The sequence below is a fragment of the Lolium perenne genome, chromosome 7 (assembly GCF_019359855.2).
Source record: "Lolium perenne isolate Kyuss_39 chromosome 7, Kyuss_2.0, whole genome shotgun sequence".
Taxonomy (NCBI): domain Eukaryota; kingdom Viridiplantae; phylum Streptophyta; class Magnoliopsida; order Poales; family Poaceae; genus Lolium; species Lolium perenne.
Window position 1 is genome coordinate 215,878,505 of NC_067250.2, and position 20,043 is coordinate 215,898,547.

A 20,043-nucleotide genomic window follows, 5' to 3' on the forward strand; every position below is an offset into this window, starting at 1 on the left:
CCGTCGCTGATGAAGAACACCAAGACAGCGGCGGTTCCGACAAAGGTCATCGATGCCACGAACATTGAAGCCATCGCCGATAACATCGCTTCAACGTTTGATGGCGCAGATGACCACCCCTCAGCCGCCCGTCGTCCCGGCCTTTCTTGCCCATCGCTGCGCAACCGTGTTCGACGCCGCAAATTGGGATAAATTATTATAAATTCGAACTACTACCTCCGTCTCAAAAAAAGCTTCTTCACGTTCTTGATGTGTCCATGTACATCCGTATGTATGATTTGAATTCTATCCCAACTTGATTGGGAAGATATTGATATGTATTTGATCCGGAGGCTGGTACATGCTTTCACTTTTGGGATCCCTTGCTAAAATTATCGTGCACATTACTTAGCACAAGTAGGAAATTGTACACCGAAATACGTGCTTAGAGCCACAACAAAATACAAAGTGGTTAGAGCCATCTACCGAATAACAATTCTATACTAAATCGTCTACTGTAACCACATAACCGCTAGGACAGGGATGACACCTAATAAAACCGCACGTATGAATCTACTTTTCTCCTCTCCCATCACTTTTAGTTCATGTTCTAGATTTTCTACCACTTGATCAAATACGGCAAGATCTGTCTCAACTCTCAACTTCTCCTTGCGAATAAGCTCTGAATTCTTCTTTTCTTCATCCACAATACGCTTCAGCTCGAATATCATCAGGTTTTTACGGGCCAATTCATCACCTAAATTGGCCACCTTCTCCTCCAAATCCATCCTCTGGCTACACCACCGGGTTGATTCATCTTGGTATGCAATGTACCATGGATCATCGGCTTGCACAGCTAAGCTGTAACAATAATGGAAAAAGAACAACCGAAATCACCCCAACAGGCCATGGCGGAACTTCAAATTCAACGGTAGTACAGAGAGCTGAAGCTATATACCTGCACTTCCGACGAGGTAGGAGAAGTAGAACGTGGCCACGACATGATCGAATCCCCACCCTCGCCGGTGTACCCGCTACGACGAGACATTGAGGACTATTTCGCACTGCAAACTCCAATAAATTACGGGAACCGAATCGATTAGGGGCGGGGAGGCGAAGCGGAGGTCTACCAATTGGTGCGCGGAACAAATCCCGGTCGTCGTGGGCGGCGGATCTGCTTGCGGTGGACTTTCCTGCGGTGGGTACAATGCGTGCGGACGAAACAAGTGCTGGAGCCGTGGTTGACGTGCAGCGCCGCAGTCCGTCCGACGCCGCCGGGGGACAGAGCCGGTGGCGCGACGAGGCGCCGGCGCGCCGCCGGCGATGGCTGCTCCGTCCGACGGTGGGGCACGAGCTGCCGCCGGTTCTCCGGTCTAGCTTAAGAATAATTAATTAGCGAACTTGTTGCTTCTCTCTATGATATTCTCTAAAGACATATATCGAACGGCAAGATATGATTTTTTCTCTCTAAATAAATAGACGACCCCACCGGTCATTGGCTGCGGCAGCCCCACAGCGGCAATATATGAGTTTCTCTAAATAAATAGACGACCCCACCGGTCATTGGCTGCGGCAGCCCCACGAGCGGCAATATATGTCTTTTCTGAAAAATAGACTACCCCACCGGTCATTGGTCGCGGAGGCCCCACAGAGCGGCAATATATGAGTTTCTCTAAATAAATAGACGACCCCACCGGTCATTGGCTGCGGCAGCCCCACGTAGCGGCAATATATGTCTTTTCTGAAAAATAGACGACCCCACCGGTCATTGGCTGCGGAGGCCCCACAGAGCGGCAATATATGAGTTTCCCTAAATAAATAGACGACCCCACCGGTCATTGGTCGCGGCAGCCCCACAGAGCGGCAATATATGTCTTTTATCGAAAAATATACGACCCCACCGGTCATTGGCTGCGGCAGCCCTATAGAGCGGCCCCATTTGTCATTGGCAAGACCGCGTATAAAATCATGAAATAAAACGGCCCACACGTCGCCGATAGATGGATGGCTGCTCCGACGTGTCTCCTGACCCTACCCGTCAGCACGAGACGGTCAGGGAGGAGCTGCCCCTGTGCGGCCCCACCCGGTCAGACTAACGGTCAAGGCCTCTGACCTGACGGCTACCGGCCGTTCCAGCACGTGTGCGTGTTTCAAACTAGAGGAGGGGAAAACTGAGGAAAAACTAAGGGACTGGGGAAAACTGAGTACAACTAACGAACCAGGGGCACGAAACTAGAAATCCCTATTATCATAGCAATAGTTAACTTCGCAATCTACAAGAGATCATGATCATAGCATAAACCAAGTACTAACACGGTGCACACACTGTCACCTTTACACACGTGCAGGAGGAATAGAACTACTTTAATAACTTTGCTAGAGTAGCACATAGATAAATTGTGATACAAAACTCATATGAATCTCAATCATGTAAAGCAGCTCATGAGATTATTGTATTGAGGTACATGGGAGAGAGATGAACCACATAGCTACAGCGGAGCCCTCAGCCTCGGGGGTGGATTACTCCCTCCTCATCATGGAGGCAGCGATGGCGGTGAAGATGGCGGTGAAGACGGTGGTGGAGATGGCTCCGGGGGCAATTCCCCGTCCCGGCAGGGTGCCGGAACAGAGACTTCTGTCCCCCGAATTGGAGTTTCGCGATGTGGCGGCGTCCCTGGAGTCTTTCTGGAGTTTCGTCAAGCGGTGTCGAAGTTTTAGGTCACGACGGCTTAAATAGGCGAAGAGTCGGAGTCGGAGGGGCCACGGGCTGCCCAAACCATAGGGGCGCCCCTTGGGCCGCGCCGGGTGTGGTTTGGTGGCCCCGTGCCCCCTCTCGGTCCTTCTCGTGTGTTCTGGATGGTTCCGGGAAAAATAGGAACCCGGGCGTTGATTTCGTCCGATTCCGAGAATATTTCGTTACTAGGATTTCAAAACCAAAAACAGCAGAAACAAAGAATCGGCCTCTCGGCATCTCGTCAATAGGTTAGTTCCGGAAAACGCATAAAAATGATATAAAGTGTGAACAAAACATGTTGGTATTGTCATAAAACAAGCATGGAACATCGGAAATTATAGATACGTTGGAGACGTATCAGAGCCAAGAAGCACGTTGAAGGTTGATGGCGGCGGGATGTAGTGCGGCGCAACACCAGAGATTCCGGCGCCAACGTGGAACCTGCACAACACAACCAAAGTACTTTGCCCCAACGAAACAGTGAGGTTGTCAATCTCACCGGCTTGTCAGAAAGCAAAGGATTAACCGTATTGTGTGGAAGATGATTGTTTGCAAGAAAACAAGAAAACAAGTATTGCAGTAGATTGTATGCGATGTAAAGAATAGGACCGGGGTCCACAGTTCACTAGAGGTGTCTCTCCCATAAGATAAAAGCATGTTGGGTGAACAAATTACAGTCGGGCAATTGACAAATAGAGAGGGCATAACAATGCACATACATGACATGATAAATATAGTGAGATTTAATTGGGCATTACGACAAAGTACATAGACCGCTATCCAAAGATGCATCTATGCCTAAAAAGTCCACCTTCAAAGTTATCATCCGAACCCCTTCCAGTATTAAGTTGCAAAACAACAGACAATTGCATTAAGTATGGTGCGTAATGTAATCAATAACTACATCCTTAGACATAGCATCAATGTTTTATCCCTAGTGGCAACAGCACATCCACAACCTTAGAACTTTCTCACACCGTCCCTGCATTCAATGGAGGCATGAACCCACTATCGAGCATAAATACTCCCTCTTGGAGTTAAGAGCAAAAACTTGGCCAGAGCCTCTACTAATAACGGAGAGCATGCAAGATCATAAACAACACATAGGTAATAACTTGATAATTAACATAACATAGTATTCTCTATCCATCGGATCCCGACAAACACAACATATAGTATTACAGATAGATGATCTTGATCATGTTAGGCAGCTCACAAGATCCAACAATGAAGCACAATGAGGAGAAGACAACCATCTAGCTACTGCTATGGACCCATAGTCCAGGGGTGAACTACTCACTCATCACTCCGGAGGCGACCATGGCGGTGAAGAGTCCTCCGGGAGATGAATCCCCTCTCCGGCAGGGTGCCGGAGGAGATCTCCAGAATCCCCCGAGATGGGATTGGCGGCGGCGGCGTCTCGGTAAGGTTTTCCGTATCGTGGCTCTCGGTACTGGGGGTTTCGCGACGAAGGCTATTTGTAGGCGGAAGGGCAGGTCAAGAGGCGGCATGAGGGGCCCACACTATAGGTCGGCGCGGCCAAGGCCTGGGCCGCGCCGCCCTATGGTGTGGCCACCTCGTGGCCCCACTTCGACTCTCCTTCGGTCTTCTGGAAGCTTCGTGGCAAAATAGGACCCTGGGCGTTGATTTCGTCCAATTCCGAGAATATTTCGTTACTAGGATTTCTGAAACCAAAAACAGCAGAAAACAACAACTGGCACTTCGGCATCTTGTTAATAGGTTAGTTCCAGAAAATGCACGAATGTGACATAAAGTGTGCATAAAACATGTAGATATCATCAATAATGTGGCATGGAACACAAGAAATTATCGATACGTCGGAGACGTATCAGTGATCTCTTCGTGGAAGATTGTGAAGGGGCCCGGGCTTCTCCTTCGTGGAGCTTGTGAAGTGGTTGTGGAGCTTGCCATCTCCGGAGTGGAGGAAAAGCTAACCATAAGGAAAGGGCCATTATCCTTCGTGGGTGTGGCTCGGAGAATAGGGTGAGCCTTCGTGGCGCGGGGAATCCTTCGTGGGACCTCCACTCCTCCAAACGTGACGTACCTTTTTGCAAAGGAAGGGAACACGGGAATACATCCTCGTCTCCGCGTGCCTCGGTTATTTCTATACCCGAGCTCTGTTTCCTTGTGATAGCCATCGTGCTTGAAGTACATATATCTTGCTATCACTTGTGCTACATATATCTTGTGCCTATCTTGCTTAGCTCTAGTTGTCATTGTTACACTTAGTTGAGCTTAGCATATTTAGGGTTTGTGCTTGTAAACTAAACGTTAGTTTAATTCCGCATTCTTACAAGACAAATCCGCAAGAGTTTGTAATTGCCTATCCCCCCCCCCCCCCCCCCCTCTAGGCGACATCTCGATCTTTCACCATTAGGAAGAAAAATATGAAAGAAGTAAACAAGGCCTAACTATTTTTTGGGTTTCTGCTAGAGTCCAATTTGGCCGTTGTACATTTTTTCTCCTCTAAGCTTTTTTCGGGGATCTGCTAGAGACGCTCTTATAAATTTGACAAAGTATGTAGAATTTTCTTTAATATTTAAAAATTCAAATCAGTATTATTAGAACATCATGAAACATACATTTGTAGTGTATTGTTTAATGTTATATATATTAATATTTTTCTATATAATTGTTAAAGGAAATACATCACAGTTGGCCTTACAACCCGAGTACTTATCACACTAGAGAAATATATGCCTAGAGAATAGAATTCCCTCTATTCTAATAAATAAGGCTCACTCGTTTTTTGTGTTTTTTGTTTGATCAAGAATTACTCTAAATATACAAATTATTGATATAAAATTAGCATCATTAGAAAATATTTTTCAACACGAATCCAACGATACTACTAATTACTTATAATATAATCAAGAATTTGTTGCTTAATTTTTAGGTCAAAGTTCGTCTTAAAAATACACATGTGTTGTATTCATCAAAACACATGTAGTAGTATTGATATGGCACAAAAATTTCTGTCAGTTAAATATGTGTCGGTTGCACAAACCAATCTATACACCAAAATGATTTACCAAACGCTCTTCAATCCCACACCAATATCTACACAAGTTAAATATGTGTCGGTTGCACAAACAGATGTAACAATCAACATAGATAATATGTATGCACCATTCTTGGAGATCGATCGTATGCATAAGCCTGTTTTGCAGGATTTTTTTTCCTACAAAAAACCTTTTATTCCTTGTTTCCAAACTTGTGTGATTGCTTTTTTTTTCTTTGCAAATAAAAGCCAAATTAAAACTTTCCCATGTTTCTTCTTCCAATTTGGGATAAAAAATTATGTCACTTAGTTCTGTGAGGAGATGCATTTTTTGTGTGTGTGGAACCGTGGATGTATATTATACACTATATAAAGGTCAGCTGATTTTACGCTATCTGAACAACTGAGACACTGTAGATGTGCTATTTATCCACTCTTTCCCTGAATTATTGATTGACACGTAGCTACTGTATTTGTTTTGTCCCTTCCGTAATCACTCAGGTAATTGTTTTACATCTTTTTTTTTCCAGGCGGTCAGGCAACCGGCTACCGGTTGTTGCCTCTCTCCTTCCTCTTTTTATGGATCACTTCCAATTGCATCTATTGCCTTCTGGTTGATTCGGTCAAAGCGGCAGCTGGTCAAAGCGGCGCCACACGATCCCCACCATGGAACAATTCGAGATGTCGTTTTGCCCTCAACTTTCTTTTCCCATGGCCAGCCTCCTCTTCTCCCTCTCTGGCCGCCGCCGTGCCACCTACCGAGGCGGCTGATGGCTTCCCTATGGCCGGCCTCCACTTCTCCCTCTCTAGCCGCTGTGAGCTTCCCTATGGCTGGCCTCCTCTTCTCCCTCTTTGGCCGCCGTGTCACCTACCAATCCCTAGGCAGATGGCGGCGCGGTGGAGATCTCAGAGAGCCTTCCTCTTCAGCCGCTGTGGTGGATGAACTCGGGGCTCTCATCTCCTTCCAGAGGTAGATGGCGGCACAATGGGGACCTCGGAGCCCTCCTCTTCCAGGTGTGTATCCCTCTGTCCCTCTATGCCAATAAGAATAAGAAAAAAGCAGGGGCATATAAGCTTCTGGACATTTTTTGGGAAATTAGTCTCTTTATTTCATATGATATGAATAGTCTTTAGAATCATCTTATTCAGAAGACCAAGCCGATTTGTTTACACAGGAGCAAGAGCATGGCGTAACCAGGAACCAACCAAACCATTGGTTCTTGCATAAAAAGCTAGCTACTCTCCCTTCGCCTTGGTGACCTCCAGGTCTGAGTGGTCAATCAACAACTCCAAATCATGCTGTAAAGTACAACAGATTTTCTTTATTATGCCAAAACTAAATATTCTTTTCTGGGCCTCCATGCAGGTGAACAAATTACAAGGAAGAAAGAGAAAGTGTAGACCCTCCATCAGAACAAGCAGAAACGGAAATTGTTGAAAATCACAAAGAGGTGGAGTTAGGGTGCCATGGTCACATACCCTACATGTTGAATGACCACCCGAGAAAGATAATTCTCTTCAAATTTCATGCACGGAGTTCCTGTGCTATATAAAACCTTCTTTTTTTAAAATTGGCAATGCTTACTAAATTCTACCTATGTGTTGATGTAATTCATCTTTGTCACGTACATGTTAGTTCCAGTCTATCATGGGTATTACTTTGAATTTTTCGCATGTTTATAGGAAAAAGGACATATGCCAGTTCAAGCTTATATGTACTACTAATATCATATTTATATGAGCTTATATGTACTACTAATAATATAGTTATATGGTGTTCACTAGCAGCACACAGATGAGATATTCATATTGTGGGATTTACTACTTCGTTCATTTGTGGTCGATTAGCCAAGAGGATTCATGATTCTAATCTTTCTCAGTACTATGTTGAACTTGAGAAATTAGTGGAATGTGTATCATGTACAGTTGAGGTTCTTTAATCCAACCGTTGTGTGACAGAACAATACACATAAATCTTTGGACCCCAACCCTACCCGCAAGGTTAGACGCTAAGTTGTGTACTTCAGTTTCACATTGAATCATTATCCTTCAGACAGTTGAGATTTGTTTGATTTGGTTTATTAATAAAAACCATTGTGTTATCTTCTGTTGTTTGTTCCCCTGTAGCGCTTCTTCTCTAGGTTCATTCAGTAATGATTCAAGCGGCTCTAGAAAGGCAATTAGTTCCTTATTCTTCAAATATCATGTTGTGTAAGCAAAGTAAATACCTTTTTAGCAAGAGACCTTTGGATTTCCAAAGTGGGAACCCTACAACTTAATTGAGCGAGAAGTGATTTTTTTGTAGCCCTTGCTACAAGTTGCAAAAACATGCTATTATTAGTTTCTAGACTCAAATCATGTTAGAAGTTGCTGCCAGTAAATTAAAATGCCACTAATATTTTTCTATGTATTTCCCATCTTTTCGTGATAGAGAGTTAGTTTTAGATGGTATTTCTGTCTAGGGCACAGTTGTTCTTCAAGATAGTATTACAGACTAAATTGGTGGAAAAATATGGGGTCAATGATAGACCAAAGTGTCATGGATTTGCACGAGAAGACATTCAAGATTACTGATGAAAAGATGATTTTCAGGGAGATTTTGCAAGGTATCCTTTGATTTTACTACTCATACAGGTACATGTGCATCAACAATCTTGAGACCAACAGAAGATTATCAGTATCAAGATTGCCAGTATCAAAATTGCCAATATCAACTGCCAAACTGAACTACTCCCTCCGATCCATAATAAGTGTTGGGGTCTTAGTTCAAGTGTTCGGGTACATGTCATGGCATCCATTTCACTGGAGAATTTTGCTATGTCAATGCTGGCAAACAGTATGCAACATGATATGTACGCAATGCTTAGTAGGCAGACTTTTTAGTATTTGTGATAGCATAGCCTTTTATATATCTTTTCCTAATAGTGCCTAATAGTGGTATTTTAGTGAGCATTTTTGACATCTTGGTCATGTGTAGTATTTTGTATGTTTGAATATAAGGAAGTACTGTATTGTATTTTTAACATCGGTTGTTAGCCTCCTTGATACTACTCACTACTGACCAGGCTAATCCTAGGGTTAACTTTTCAGTGAAGTTCACATGTAACCAGTGTCTATGCTCGAAGAAACTGCATCGAACTTAAACGATCTGACGTCCAAGAAAGTGCATTTCTTCTTGCAACATAATTACCTACCATTGGCTTGCTAACTGAACATGCAGTTTGTGCTCATTTAAGCTCCCATTAGTCCATTATATGTTATTTTCTGGGACTTTGTCTGTTCACCCAGGTAGACTGCATTACCTATCTACATAAAAGCTCATAATTTTTTTCCAACTTTCGAGTTTAAAAAAATTTGTTTCCATGAGTACTTAAAATTCACAGATATAGTGGAAACTAGGCATTAGTTTTCTCGACTACTGAATAAAGCGTACACCAAGCAGCTAGCTACAACTAATTAATCATAGCCCAACATTTAGAAATGCAAAGAAAGGGGCAGCACATGAACACATACATTTGGGACCAAAGGATGACAGATCAAGCACATAATAAAGAAGTTAGAGGCGCCATCTGACCAAACTAAAAGTTAGAACTGCAAGAGGGGTCGTCTACCTGCAAGTGCAAGCCTGCTATAGCCGCTGCGCCGATGGCGTCGCAGTTACCGTCACCGAGGATGCCATAGTGGCGGATCGAGCTCCAGTTCCGGCTCCGCTGACCCGATGTCATACAGGGGCACATAGGCTGCGAGTAAAGGGAGAAGGGCATGTTGGCGGGAACGAATCTGCTGTGCAGGCTACAGAGAGCATGATTCTGTGCTCGCCTGTGTCGATTGGCAGCTCCGGCGGACGGAATCGAGGAGCAGGCTCAGCGGCAGTAGCCTCACGGGAGAGCAAGGAGAAAGGGGAACGGAGGTGATTTTTTTTTTGTGTGAACAGATGTCGGAAGTCGGAATCAGGAGTGGAGTGGTACATGCGTGTGTGTCGTGGTTTGGCAAATCTATCTGTACAAGTGGACGCTGCCCTTCTTCTGAATGTATATTTGTGCTAATCTAATATAGTCCAATGTATTAAAAAAACAGCGTGTATGTGAGACTGATGCTGATGCGTGTCTCCGGATCAGCGTGTGAGAAATGGAATAGAGCCTGCGTGGGATTTGTGTATATTAGATGTATGTGTTTCAAATGTTAAAAATTGAAATTATAATTTCAGATAAGGCAAACCATACCAAATTCATGGATAAATTTGCTTGCACTAATTCTTAAATTCTATTAAAAAATCAAAAAATCGTGTTTGTGATGCCAATAAAACTTTCCAAATTGATTATTCGACATATTTATAATACATGTACCTTTTAATTGTGTAAAAAATACTAATACTTATTCATTGTATCTGCGATTGCTATCATATTTCTCCAATAGAAAATTATGATTCTATAATAAATATATCGATTTCCTTGTGTGAAAAATTAAAATGCTTATTTCAGTCTAACAAACATGATTCGTGAAGAACATAATGAGTTTCAGGATAAAAATGAAACTACCTTATTACGATGCATTTAATTGAAAATAAGATCCATCTACGTTAGCAATGAATAGTCAACAATAAAAATAGATGTACTTCTATCAAATTTATTTATTTATTTACTATCGTCGAATTCTTACAGAATTGTGCGTAGCAAAGAGTCCTAGCCCTAGGTTCCTTCCGACGAACCTGTCAAGCTCAGTCCAGCTCTCGATTTTCATGTGCAACCCTAGACACAGAGTAGCAACAATGCCATCGTTGGAAATGTTCTCGCTTTTCTAGCGACAAAGGTGTAGACTAAAACCACTTACAATCTATCCCCTCTGCAATGCAACTCTATCCACTACACAATACACTCCAGTAGGAACATGTATATATCGTCACCGTCTAGCTCAGTGCCAGTAGGAATAACACATCAGCACCGTTTGGCTCAGTCCAGTAGGAATACACACCAATGTCGTTTGGCTCAGTCCATCAAGAACATGTATAGGCGTCCTGTCTCTCGGTCCGGTGTGAATATGTGTCGGTGTGGTCTAACAAAATACTTAGCACCACGTATTCCAGTGTAAAATATCATCCTCTTTCTTAAAGTAAGATAAGGCATCTTACTTTAAACAAATATCTAGATTGGTATCAGAAATTAATCCTACTAAATTTCTCAATTGTTACTCTTTCATCCACCTTTCCACAAGCACTCAAACCAACTACTAAGGCTAACCACACATGCTAAGAAAATACTACCACGGGCGCGGCGTGCCGCCGCGCCTATGCATCCTAGTAGTGTATGAGGGGTGTGAAGAATGGTGGGGGGGGAGGGGGAAATTAGAGACCGTACAAAATTGGTTTGTCATCCTAGGAGAGAGGACAAGTTCCTTGGTATCCACTGCGGTGGTGTGCACAGGTTGCACAACATCTTGGGTACCTCTTGGAAGTTAACCCGGATTATCCCATTCCGTACATTTCGTGTAGAGAAATTTTCAAACCAGCCACGAGCACGTGCATTTGATGCACACCGCTTGGTAGTGGTAGGCTAGGGGTAGCCTAAAAAATCTGTCCGGAGGAATTCTAGCTTACCCAACAACTTCTGAACCATACATGAGAATAGCTATAACGGTTGAACTTGGGGCCAGCCACTATATAAGGATCCTTCTTCCCCATGAAAGAAGGACACACCTTTGCCCTTACTTCTCTATTGTTGCAAGAGCTTAAACCTCTGACATCACCCTCGCTAGTCTTACAATATGTTGATATTTTAGGGAAAGATGGAATAGATCAAGTTGGTGTTTGGCCACCCTAAATAGAAGAAGTTGTCTTGGAGCCTAGCCATGGTGACGTAGGGCTTCAGGGCAAGCTTAGGAGCCTCCACTTATATATGTTTTCGAAAAGTGCCAAGCAAGTTTTTTTAAGGTGATGTGTGTCGCCTTCAAGGGCACAACTTAGTAGATTGAGGCACTCACATTGTGTGAAGGCTCGAGCAGAAAACAACGACCCCTTATAGCTATTGGTATGCATTGTGTGACCGCATGGCTCCAACAGAGATTGCCACCCCCCGAATGTGTAAACTTCGGGTTACATCCCCGTCTCCATTGTGTGGTTATCTTTAACCTTACTTACATGAGCCGAATTGAATTTCCGGTTTATCTTGTGAAGCTAATTGCATTCTTTCATATAGATTGTTCCCACCTAGTTGCATATCAAGAGAACTTACTTAGTTGTTGAACTAAGAATTGTTAAAGAAAAGATTAAAATTTGTAATAGTCCATTCACACACCCTCCTCTAACATCTTTGACCCTTTCAAACTTTTTGGGGCCAATCCACAAGCTAGGAACCTAGCACCTGGATGACTCACACCATGTAGGGTTCTCCACAAACCCAAACCCAAGAGTGAAAAACTTCACATTGATCTTAGGTGGAAATAGAATTGACTTGGTAGAGTTGTAGATCTGGTTCTCATCTCTTTTTTCTCTCTCATGAATATGCAAGATTTGTTGGACGATGGAGACCTCAAGCTTTTTCGAGGTCCTCCGCCCCTATTACAACTTAGTGCGACATATCCAAACTCTCTAGGCCGCCACTAGAGATCCAAACGCATAGGCATCCACACTGCTTCCAGGAGGGCATCACGCGAGTCGAAAAATGTACTCGACCCGTCCGGACCCATACCTAGACAGCTGGACTTTGAGGCTTACATGGGTATCCCAACAAAAATCTTCAAACCACATCAAAAATGAAAGTAGGCATATCATTCTTGGTAATTTTTATTGCTTTTCTCACTTGGATTTGTGTGGATCTAGGATTTCATTAGGGCTTTGATTCCCAAAGAGTCCAGCGCTTTACGGTGCACAATTTTCTATGGCTCGATCTTAAGCAAAAGATGCATAAAAAACATCTCCTTTTCTTTTCTCATTTACTTGGGAATTTATGAGCATGGGTACTTCATTCCGATGAGACAAATACATGATCATTTTATTAATGAGATTAGTTAGCCGCCTAATGACTTTCCTTGACCTCAGCTCTACCTCGAGTTGAATACGTCATTTTAGCTCAACTATCATTAGTCTCTTTAACCATCGTGGGTGGGGGCCTAGATGTAATTTCATATGAGCTTGTTTATTGTTTGAATGATACCGTGCTAATATACGGGCACATATGTCTACAAAAACTAAACATATATATTAACATTTACTCTTTAACTACGACTCCTAGCTCTAGAAAATCTCTCTCGTTAATGACTTGCGAAGGTTCAAACCATAATGGTTCGAGGACCTATAGTTTTTGGAAAGGCCGGCTACTAATCATACAAACAAGACCTAAATAAGACATCAAATTTTTCATGGCCTACATGAGACCGAAAATTAGTTTCATGACTCTCCGGTATTTCCACTTCGGCGAAATACATCTTGAGGACAAGAACTCTGCAATTTACTAAAAGAAGATATTCACTAACTAATCATTAAACTATGGTATTTCTATGTCTGCAAATAATTTGCTTATAAGTTTTCTAAATACGGATGTATCTACACATAAAAAATACGCCAGATACAACTATATCTAGATAAACTCCAACAATTTATTTTGAAACGAGAAGTATATATATATTAGATAATGGAGGCAACATCATGTTGTTGGACTTGAAAGTATCCCCAATTGGAGTTTTGTGCCGAGTCAACAGCACGCACAAGAACCGGTCGGCAACTAACGCAAACATCGTTCGTTCACAAACACTGACCATGAATCTCTTGACCAGGAGTATATAGCAAAGAAAACTATATCGAAATGTGTGATTCTAACACATGCTGATAGATAACACGAGTTTCGGTCCACTTGTTAAAACATTTTTTCTTTATTTTCTTGCACAATTTTATTTTTTTATTCATTTTCCTTTTCGTTGTCTACAAGAACGTTCCCCTCTTCTTCCTCTCTAATCTCCGATCCTCTCCGGCGCCGGCGCGCCGCTCCCAGCCACAGTCACCGCGTCTGTGTCAACCCGCCATCGCTTTGCTCCGGTAGCGCCGATCATGGCTTCTCCCACGGCCTCCGCCGCCGCCATCGTCTCCTCCCTCTCGCCGTCGCCCGTGGCTGCCGAGAGGCCAATTCCCCACGGCAGCCTCCTCTTCCGCGGCTCCCGCGCCGGCTCCAGCCCCCTACGGCTCAAATCCTCACGACAACGCCGGCTCTCGCCGGCGCCTAGAGCGGCCAAGGTCTGCCTTTTTTTTCCTTATATCAAGGACTTACACAATGTGACGTATCTATCACAGCTTCTCACTGGTTGGTTCTTGATTGGGACTTCCAGGCTGTGGCTGCAGAGAAGGCCGATCCCCTGAATGTCATGATAGCGGGTGCTCCGGCATCCGGGAAGGGCACGCAGTGCGAGCTCATCAAGGCCAAGGTAAGTTAGTATGTGGGAATTGGGTTTCAGCCTTGTACTACAATGATTCACTATGTTTCATGATGCATTATTGAATTGGGAGATTTAGCGCTTGTGCTATTATGTCATGTGTATTGTTTAATTAGCCGTGTGCGTTAAAAACAATGCGGTGAAACTTTTAAGACTTGTCCAAGTATTTGTCTGAGAATCATGGACTAGTTTTCCTTCAAGTAACTGGCGCTGTAATTTGCAGTATGGTCTGGTGCACATTTCAGCTGGAGATTTGTTGAGGGCAGAAATCGCCACAGGCACCGAGAACGGGAAGCGGGCCAAGGAGTTCATGGAGAAGGGACAGCTGGTTCCCGACGAGATTGTTGTTAATGTGGGTATCTTTTCTTTACATTTGTATTGGTGTGGTTCATGTTAGCAGTGGTGATACTGAGAAACATTTTTGGGAGATTGTCAGATGGTGAAGGAACGTCTTCTTCAAGCGGATGCTCAGGAAAAGGGTTGGCTATTGGATGGTTACCCAAGAAGTTATTCACAGTCGATGGCACTAGAAAATCTTGGAATCCGGCCTGACATTTTCATTCTATTGGATGTAAGTGCCCACGCTCAACTATTTCAAGCTATTGACATTAAAATATGTAATGCAAATTATGATGCATACTTCACCTTGTTGTCGTATGGTACTAGTAGCACCAATTATATTTCGTGAAGTTTGAGCACTGCTACAAGACCTTCAAACACTGATGGTAGCTAACCTTAGTCTAACTAATAGTTTGAATAGGGCAAACACTGTCATTGTGGCCAATGTTGAATTTTCCTTTAGAAAAAATGGAGGCCAGTATATATCTACCTTTTGTTGGTAGTTACATGATAAGATTTGAAGATTCTTCTTTTCAGACTAAATAAGATATACAATTTCAAATTGAGCATTTGTAATACTTTGCTAAGTGCTAACACTATAACATATTATATCAGCAACTCTGAAATGGAGCACTGTTTTTTATATAGACGAAATAAGACTATATGTAATTTACCATTATAGACTAAATAAGACTATATGGAATTCCTGTCATGCTTTTTCTATTGGCTTCAGTTTAGTAAGTAGATTCTGAAATGGAGAGTGTAAGTATTATCATTTTCTTGTTTGAGAGGAATATTAGCTCATCCATCACCAATACAGGTTCCAGATGAACTTCTTGTGGAAAGGGTGGTTGGCAGACGGCTGGATCCTGTAACTGGGAAAATATACCATCTTAAGTATTCCCCACCAGAGAATGAAGAAATTGCATCAAGACTTACACAAAGATTTGACGATACAGAAGAAAAGGTACATGTTTTTGTGTATTAGTTAAGATAGATGTCAAACCTAGTTGTGCATTTATTTTTAGACAGGGTGGAAGTGCATAGTTGTTATTAGACATGCTGTACATAGCATTACTACAATACATTGTTTTTTGTCTCCTGCTAAATAAAACTAGCTTGACATACTTATTATGCACCGTGGACCATATTTCATGGTGATATGGAAGTTGTACATTTTTTTCATACATTAGCGTCCAATAAAAAATTTGGATGCTGAATGTATGGTATTTGTACGTTTATAGCATGCAACAACTTGCACCGATGTTCCAGGGGTTCTTTTATCCGATGGTGTGCTGTGATACTAATGACCGTGGACTCGTGGAGAATATTTCTGAATCTGGGTGGTAGAGTTGCTGATGTAGCATGCCAGTTCTTGAACTGCTTGTTATGATGATGGAACCTTACGCAGAGTTTCTGATGTAGCATGCCAGTTCTTGAACTGTGAGTTTGATGATGGAACTTTATACAGAGTATTGTTGTGTTTGATTATTCTTTCCAAATCTGGCATTTCTCATAAACCACTTATCTATTTCTGTGGATTTTTATACGCAAAGAGCGCAGTGTTATCTGTATCTGATTTCCACGCATGTGTGCTTCTTTTCTTTCACAGGTTAAGCTAAGGTTGCAGACTCATTATCAAAATATCGAGTCCTTGGTCTCGATATATGAGGACCTTATAGTTAAGGTAAGAAAGCTAGAGCCTTCGATCTGAGAACTCTGTGTCTTATTCTTCAACTTGAGACTGGCAATGTTGTTCTACTTTATGTTGTATATATTCCTTCGAGCTATCCTATCAGAGATTACTCTGAAGTCAGCAAAAAAGTATATTTATCAAAAGTTATGAACATGTTTGTTTTCGCTGCTACTTAGATGGAGTAATTCTTATTGTTATCAATTTATTTTGTTCTTTCTTAACACTTGTTCTATCTTTTGCTGTCAAAGTTGTGCTATGCTGCACCGATTAAACATTTTTTTGCCTCTTATTTGTTCTGTTGGCTTTAGGTAAAAGGAGACGCCATGGTTGAAGATGTGTTTGGTGAGATCGACAAGCTGCTCACTTCCAGCCGGGAGAAGAAAAGTGAAATGGTGGCTACCTCATGAGCAGAGGAAAGCTGCGCAGATTGGACATTTGGTTGAAGTATGAATTTTTTTTCTAGACAAGTGCATGTGACAAAGCATTGGTAGGATGATTGTTAGAAAGTAGAAACCCATCGTATATGCGTCACTATTGTCCTGTAAACATACATATCTTTATTTGGAATGTATTGATTTATACAGCCCAAATGGAGAGTTGCTCGAGTTTGCACTTTGCAGTGTACATTACATTTCTGTTGCACAGCTCCACTGACCACTGCCTGTTTATCATTCTAGTCCGGACTGTGTCAGATGTTTCTGATGCTAGCTGAGAATTTTCTGCGACATTATTTTGTAACAGTATAAAGTGGAAAGATGGCTGTAGAATTAACAAAGTATATAACATTCACAGTACGTATAACAGAAAGAACAGATTGACAGACATCTCCATGTAAATTTTAACCATATTTTAATCAACAATTTTTGGCGTCCAACACAGATGAGGGAGTGATACCATGCTGCAAGACATACCAAGTTCATGAAATCCATTATCAGTTTATTATCACAGCCTACACTTATTTGTTTGACCCAGACTTCCAACCACATATGATCAGCACTACATGATTTCAACTACAGCTCGGCCAATGATCTTGCCCTTGTTCATATCCTCGTAGGCGCTGTTTGCCTCTTCCAATTTGCATTTCCTTGATATGGCGTTCTTGAGATCGAAGGCACCCCTCTCTGCGAGCTTGACTATCTGAGGAAGATCTTGCCTGGCTCTTGCCCCATACGACCCAATGATTTTGACCTGGTTCCAAGTAATAATGTTAGCAGCCAAGAATGTAAGACAAGGCAAGCAGGGCAATCCAGTCAAATGGTAGCATTTAACAATGGATGCCAAATAATGAATGCAATGGTAGTACCAATATAGCAAAATGTTGCAGTTAGTTAGCAGATAAAGATAGCATCAGATTCAAGCAGAAATAGGTGGCTGCACCAAGACTATATGACTAAACCGAGGAAGAAAATTGCTACAAATGCCAACAAGGTAATTAACATATTAGCAGGAACTAGCTTTATGTCTAGAGAACTAACTGTACTTTACTGGGGCTAGATTGTGTACCTGTCGGCGAACAAGACGGGTTATGTCCACCTCGCCTACTACGTTTGTTGCAGCAAGCCCAATCATAACAGCTTTGCCTCCATCTCGTACACTTTGGGTGCACTGGGAAAACGTCAATGCCTTACCAAGTGCCTCCACAGCCACATCCACACCCCTCCCACCAGTAATTTCCTGTGAATAAGGAGATATTCACATCTGAATGGGAACACTAGCTAAGATTGAAAATGTTCATTTGGACACAACCCACGATCAGGATGAGGTATGAAGAAACACTACCTCAACTAACTGCATTGTATCTTAAAACTTTAGTCATTACGGAGCTAAATCACAAATTTGTTTTCTCTCGAAATACCTTGATCTTTTCAACAGCATCTTCTTCAGCTGCATTTACAGTGTGGGTTGCTCCAAGAGTTTTAGCATTCTGGAGTTTCTCATCAAGAACATCAACCGCAATGATTTCAGAAGCTCCAAAGGCTTTCGCTATCTGTAAGCAGCTGCAAGGTTGGAGCTATGAGGACACACTAACATAAGCTACTAAGCGATAAAGAATTTAGTCCTTTCTTCAAACAGAGATGGACCGAAAAAAAATTCTTATATCAGCTAACCTTGATCCGACCCCTCCAACCCCAATCACTGCAACCGAATCACCAGCACGCATTTCAGCAGCATGCCTCAAAGCGCCATATGCAGTGAACACAGCACATCCTAGAATCGCTGATTCTGTGTACGGCAACGAGCTAGGAAGAACTGCTAGCGCATTGGCCGGCACAACACAATATTCCGCAAGCCCACCCATGCTGTACATGTACACTGGCTTTCCTGGAAGCATTCCAACAGTATAAGAAACACTGCATTTATATCGCGACACTAGCAACAGTTCATGCAAAGGACCATTCCCAAATTACCATTGCTGCGTAGAAATAGCCGGGTTTCACCATCATATAGTGTTCCTTTCGCGCGATTATACGCGAAGAAAGACTCGCAGAGGTCTTCCTGGCCCTATACCAAATCCATATACATGGACGCAATCAAGAAAACAAAGCAGAACTTTTGTAAAAAGGATGGTGTAATCCAGAGAGGGTGGTACCTTAACACAGTAAAAGCAATTCCCGCAGGGCATTATAAAGGCGCCAACGACATGACTGCCAACTGGGAACCTGTTAATTTAGGAGTAACCGGTCAATTTCAGAACACCGCTATCAGAAAGTCAACAGAGTGAACAAACAGGACTTTTGAACGCGTCACATCGATGCTAGTGCTTCCATGCTTCACTCCTTCAATAAAGGGTTGCAGAAATATTTAAGAACTAGAAAAAGTAAATTGATGAACAAATCAGCATCCATCCGTGCTGTAAATTTTGCGCGATTCTCAAAGGGGCGAAGCACCTCCTGTTGTCATCCTAAACAGTTACTGATGTAACGTTCCGAGAATACATTAACAGGTGTTCTTTCTTGAGAATATATCTTCTTTCAGATGCACCGGTATTTTACAATACCTGTTGACGATCTCAGCAGGCGTGTGGGCGCCATGGTCGACCACCTCCCCGGTGATCTCATGGCCAACAACGCAAGGGCTCGAGAAAGGGAGTTCGCCTTTCATGACATGGAGATCAGAGTGGCAAACTCCACAAGCTGCATAAGTTGAGCGAGCCCATGTCAGATCAGAACCATGGGGATCAGTCCAAGGAGCTGCGGCATTTGATTTTGACCAGCAAACCCCATTTCACAAACAAATTGCTGGATTATTGTGTACCAGCACACCTAACGAATTGATGGATTATCGTGCATTAGCGTACCTAGCCACTAGCATTAGCTTCATCCCCTTGAGATACCTTTATTTTTTGGGGATGAAAAGAATTCATCTTGATTGAACTGACAAGCAACGGAAGTGATCTATCTACTGGCAAGGGGGAACAGAGGCTAGGCGGGACCTTTGGTCTTGACGAGGACCTCGCCGGCCTTGGGGCGCGGCATGCGGAACTCCTCCATGGTGAGCGGGCGGCCGGGCTCCCAGAACACCGCCGCGCGCATGAAGCTCGGCCCGCCGGAGACCTGGTACCCCGCGGCGGAGTCCGGCGCCGACGAGAAGGACCGCCGGAGGGCGCCGCCGATCCGGCTGAGGGCGCGGCGGGAAGCGGTGGAGATGGACATGCTGCGTGTGCGTGCTTGCTTGCGAACTCTCCAACTGCAAATCTGCAAGTGATGATGTCCTGCTATACTACTGACTCAGCACTCTATTCCTTAGACTGCTACTTCACTTGTTTCTCATCAGGATAAGTTCAAGAAATGGAAAGGCCAATGATCAACACGAAAGCAATAGGCAAGTTTGTCACCGGTGCTCATAGTTTATTCT

General features: G+C 43.0%; 2 protein-coding genes and 1 long non-coding RNA gene across 5 annotated transcripts; 1 reads left to right on the forward strand and 2 right to left on the reverse strand.

Annotated features, from left to right (window-relative positions):
- Positions 1 to 6,155: 6,155 nt before the first annotated feature.
- LOC127314212 (uncharacterized) lies at positions 6,156 to 9,866 on the reverse strand. 3 transcript variants are annotated; one of them, XR_007859495.2, is made up of 3 exons: positions 9,347 to 9,745; positions 6,942 to 7,034; positions 6,156 to 6,769 (listed from the first exon to the last, which is right to left on the reverse strand). It is a non-coding gene; the product is annotated as an uncharacterized lncRNA (long non-coding RNA). The 3 variants fall into 3 exon arrangements; XR_007859494.2 differs by lacking the exon at positions 6,942 to 7,034 and having other exon boundaries at positions 9,347 to 9,866; XR_007859493.2 differs by lacking the exon at positions 6,156 to 6,769 and having other exon boundaries at positions 6,820 to 7,034; positions 9,347 to 9,866.
- A 3,761-nt stretch (positions 9,867 to 13,627) lies between these two features.
- LOC127314211 (adenylate kinase, chloroplastic) lies at positions 13,628 to 16,800 on the forward strand. Its single transcript, XM_051344667.2, has 7 exons — positions 13,628 to 13,956; positions 14,049 to 14,144; positions 14,377 to 14,505; positions 14,590 to 14,724; positions 15,313 to 15,459; positions 16,105 to 16,179; positions 16,497 to 16,800. The coding sequence occupies exons 1-7, from the start codon at positions 13,774 to 13,776 to the stop codon at positions 16,593 to 16,595; spliced, it is 864 nt and encodes a 287-aa protein (XP_051200627.1). The 5' UTR covers positions 13,628 to 13,773; the 3' UTR covers positions 16,596 to 16,800.
- A 220-nt stretch (positions 16,801 to 17,020) lies between these two features.
- Positions 17,021 to 20,038, reverse strand: LOC127314210 (uncharacterized). Its single transcript, XM_051344666.2, has 8 exons — positions 19,622 to 20,038; positions 19,187 to 19,322; positions 18,779 to 18,848; positions 18,597 to 18,690; positions 18,297 to 18,510; positions 18,044 to 18,185; positions 17,692 to 17,862; positions 17,021 to 17,376 (listed from the first exon to the last, which is right to left on the reverse strand). The coding sequence occupies exons 1-8, from the start codon at positions 19,839 to 19,841 to the stop codon at positions 17,185 to 17,187; spliced, it is 1,239 nt and encodes a 412-aa protein (XP_051200626.1). The 5' UTR covers positions 19,842 to 20,038; the 3' UTR covers positions 17,021 to 17,184.
- Between the last annotated feature and the right edge of the window lie 5 nt (positions 20,039 to 20,043).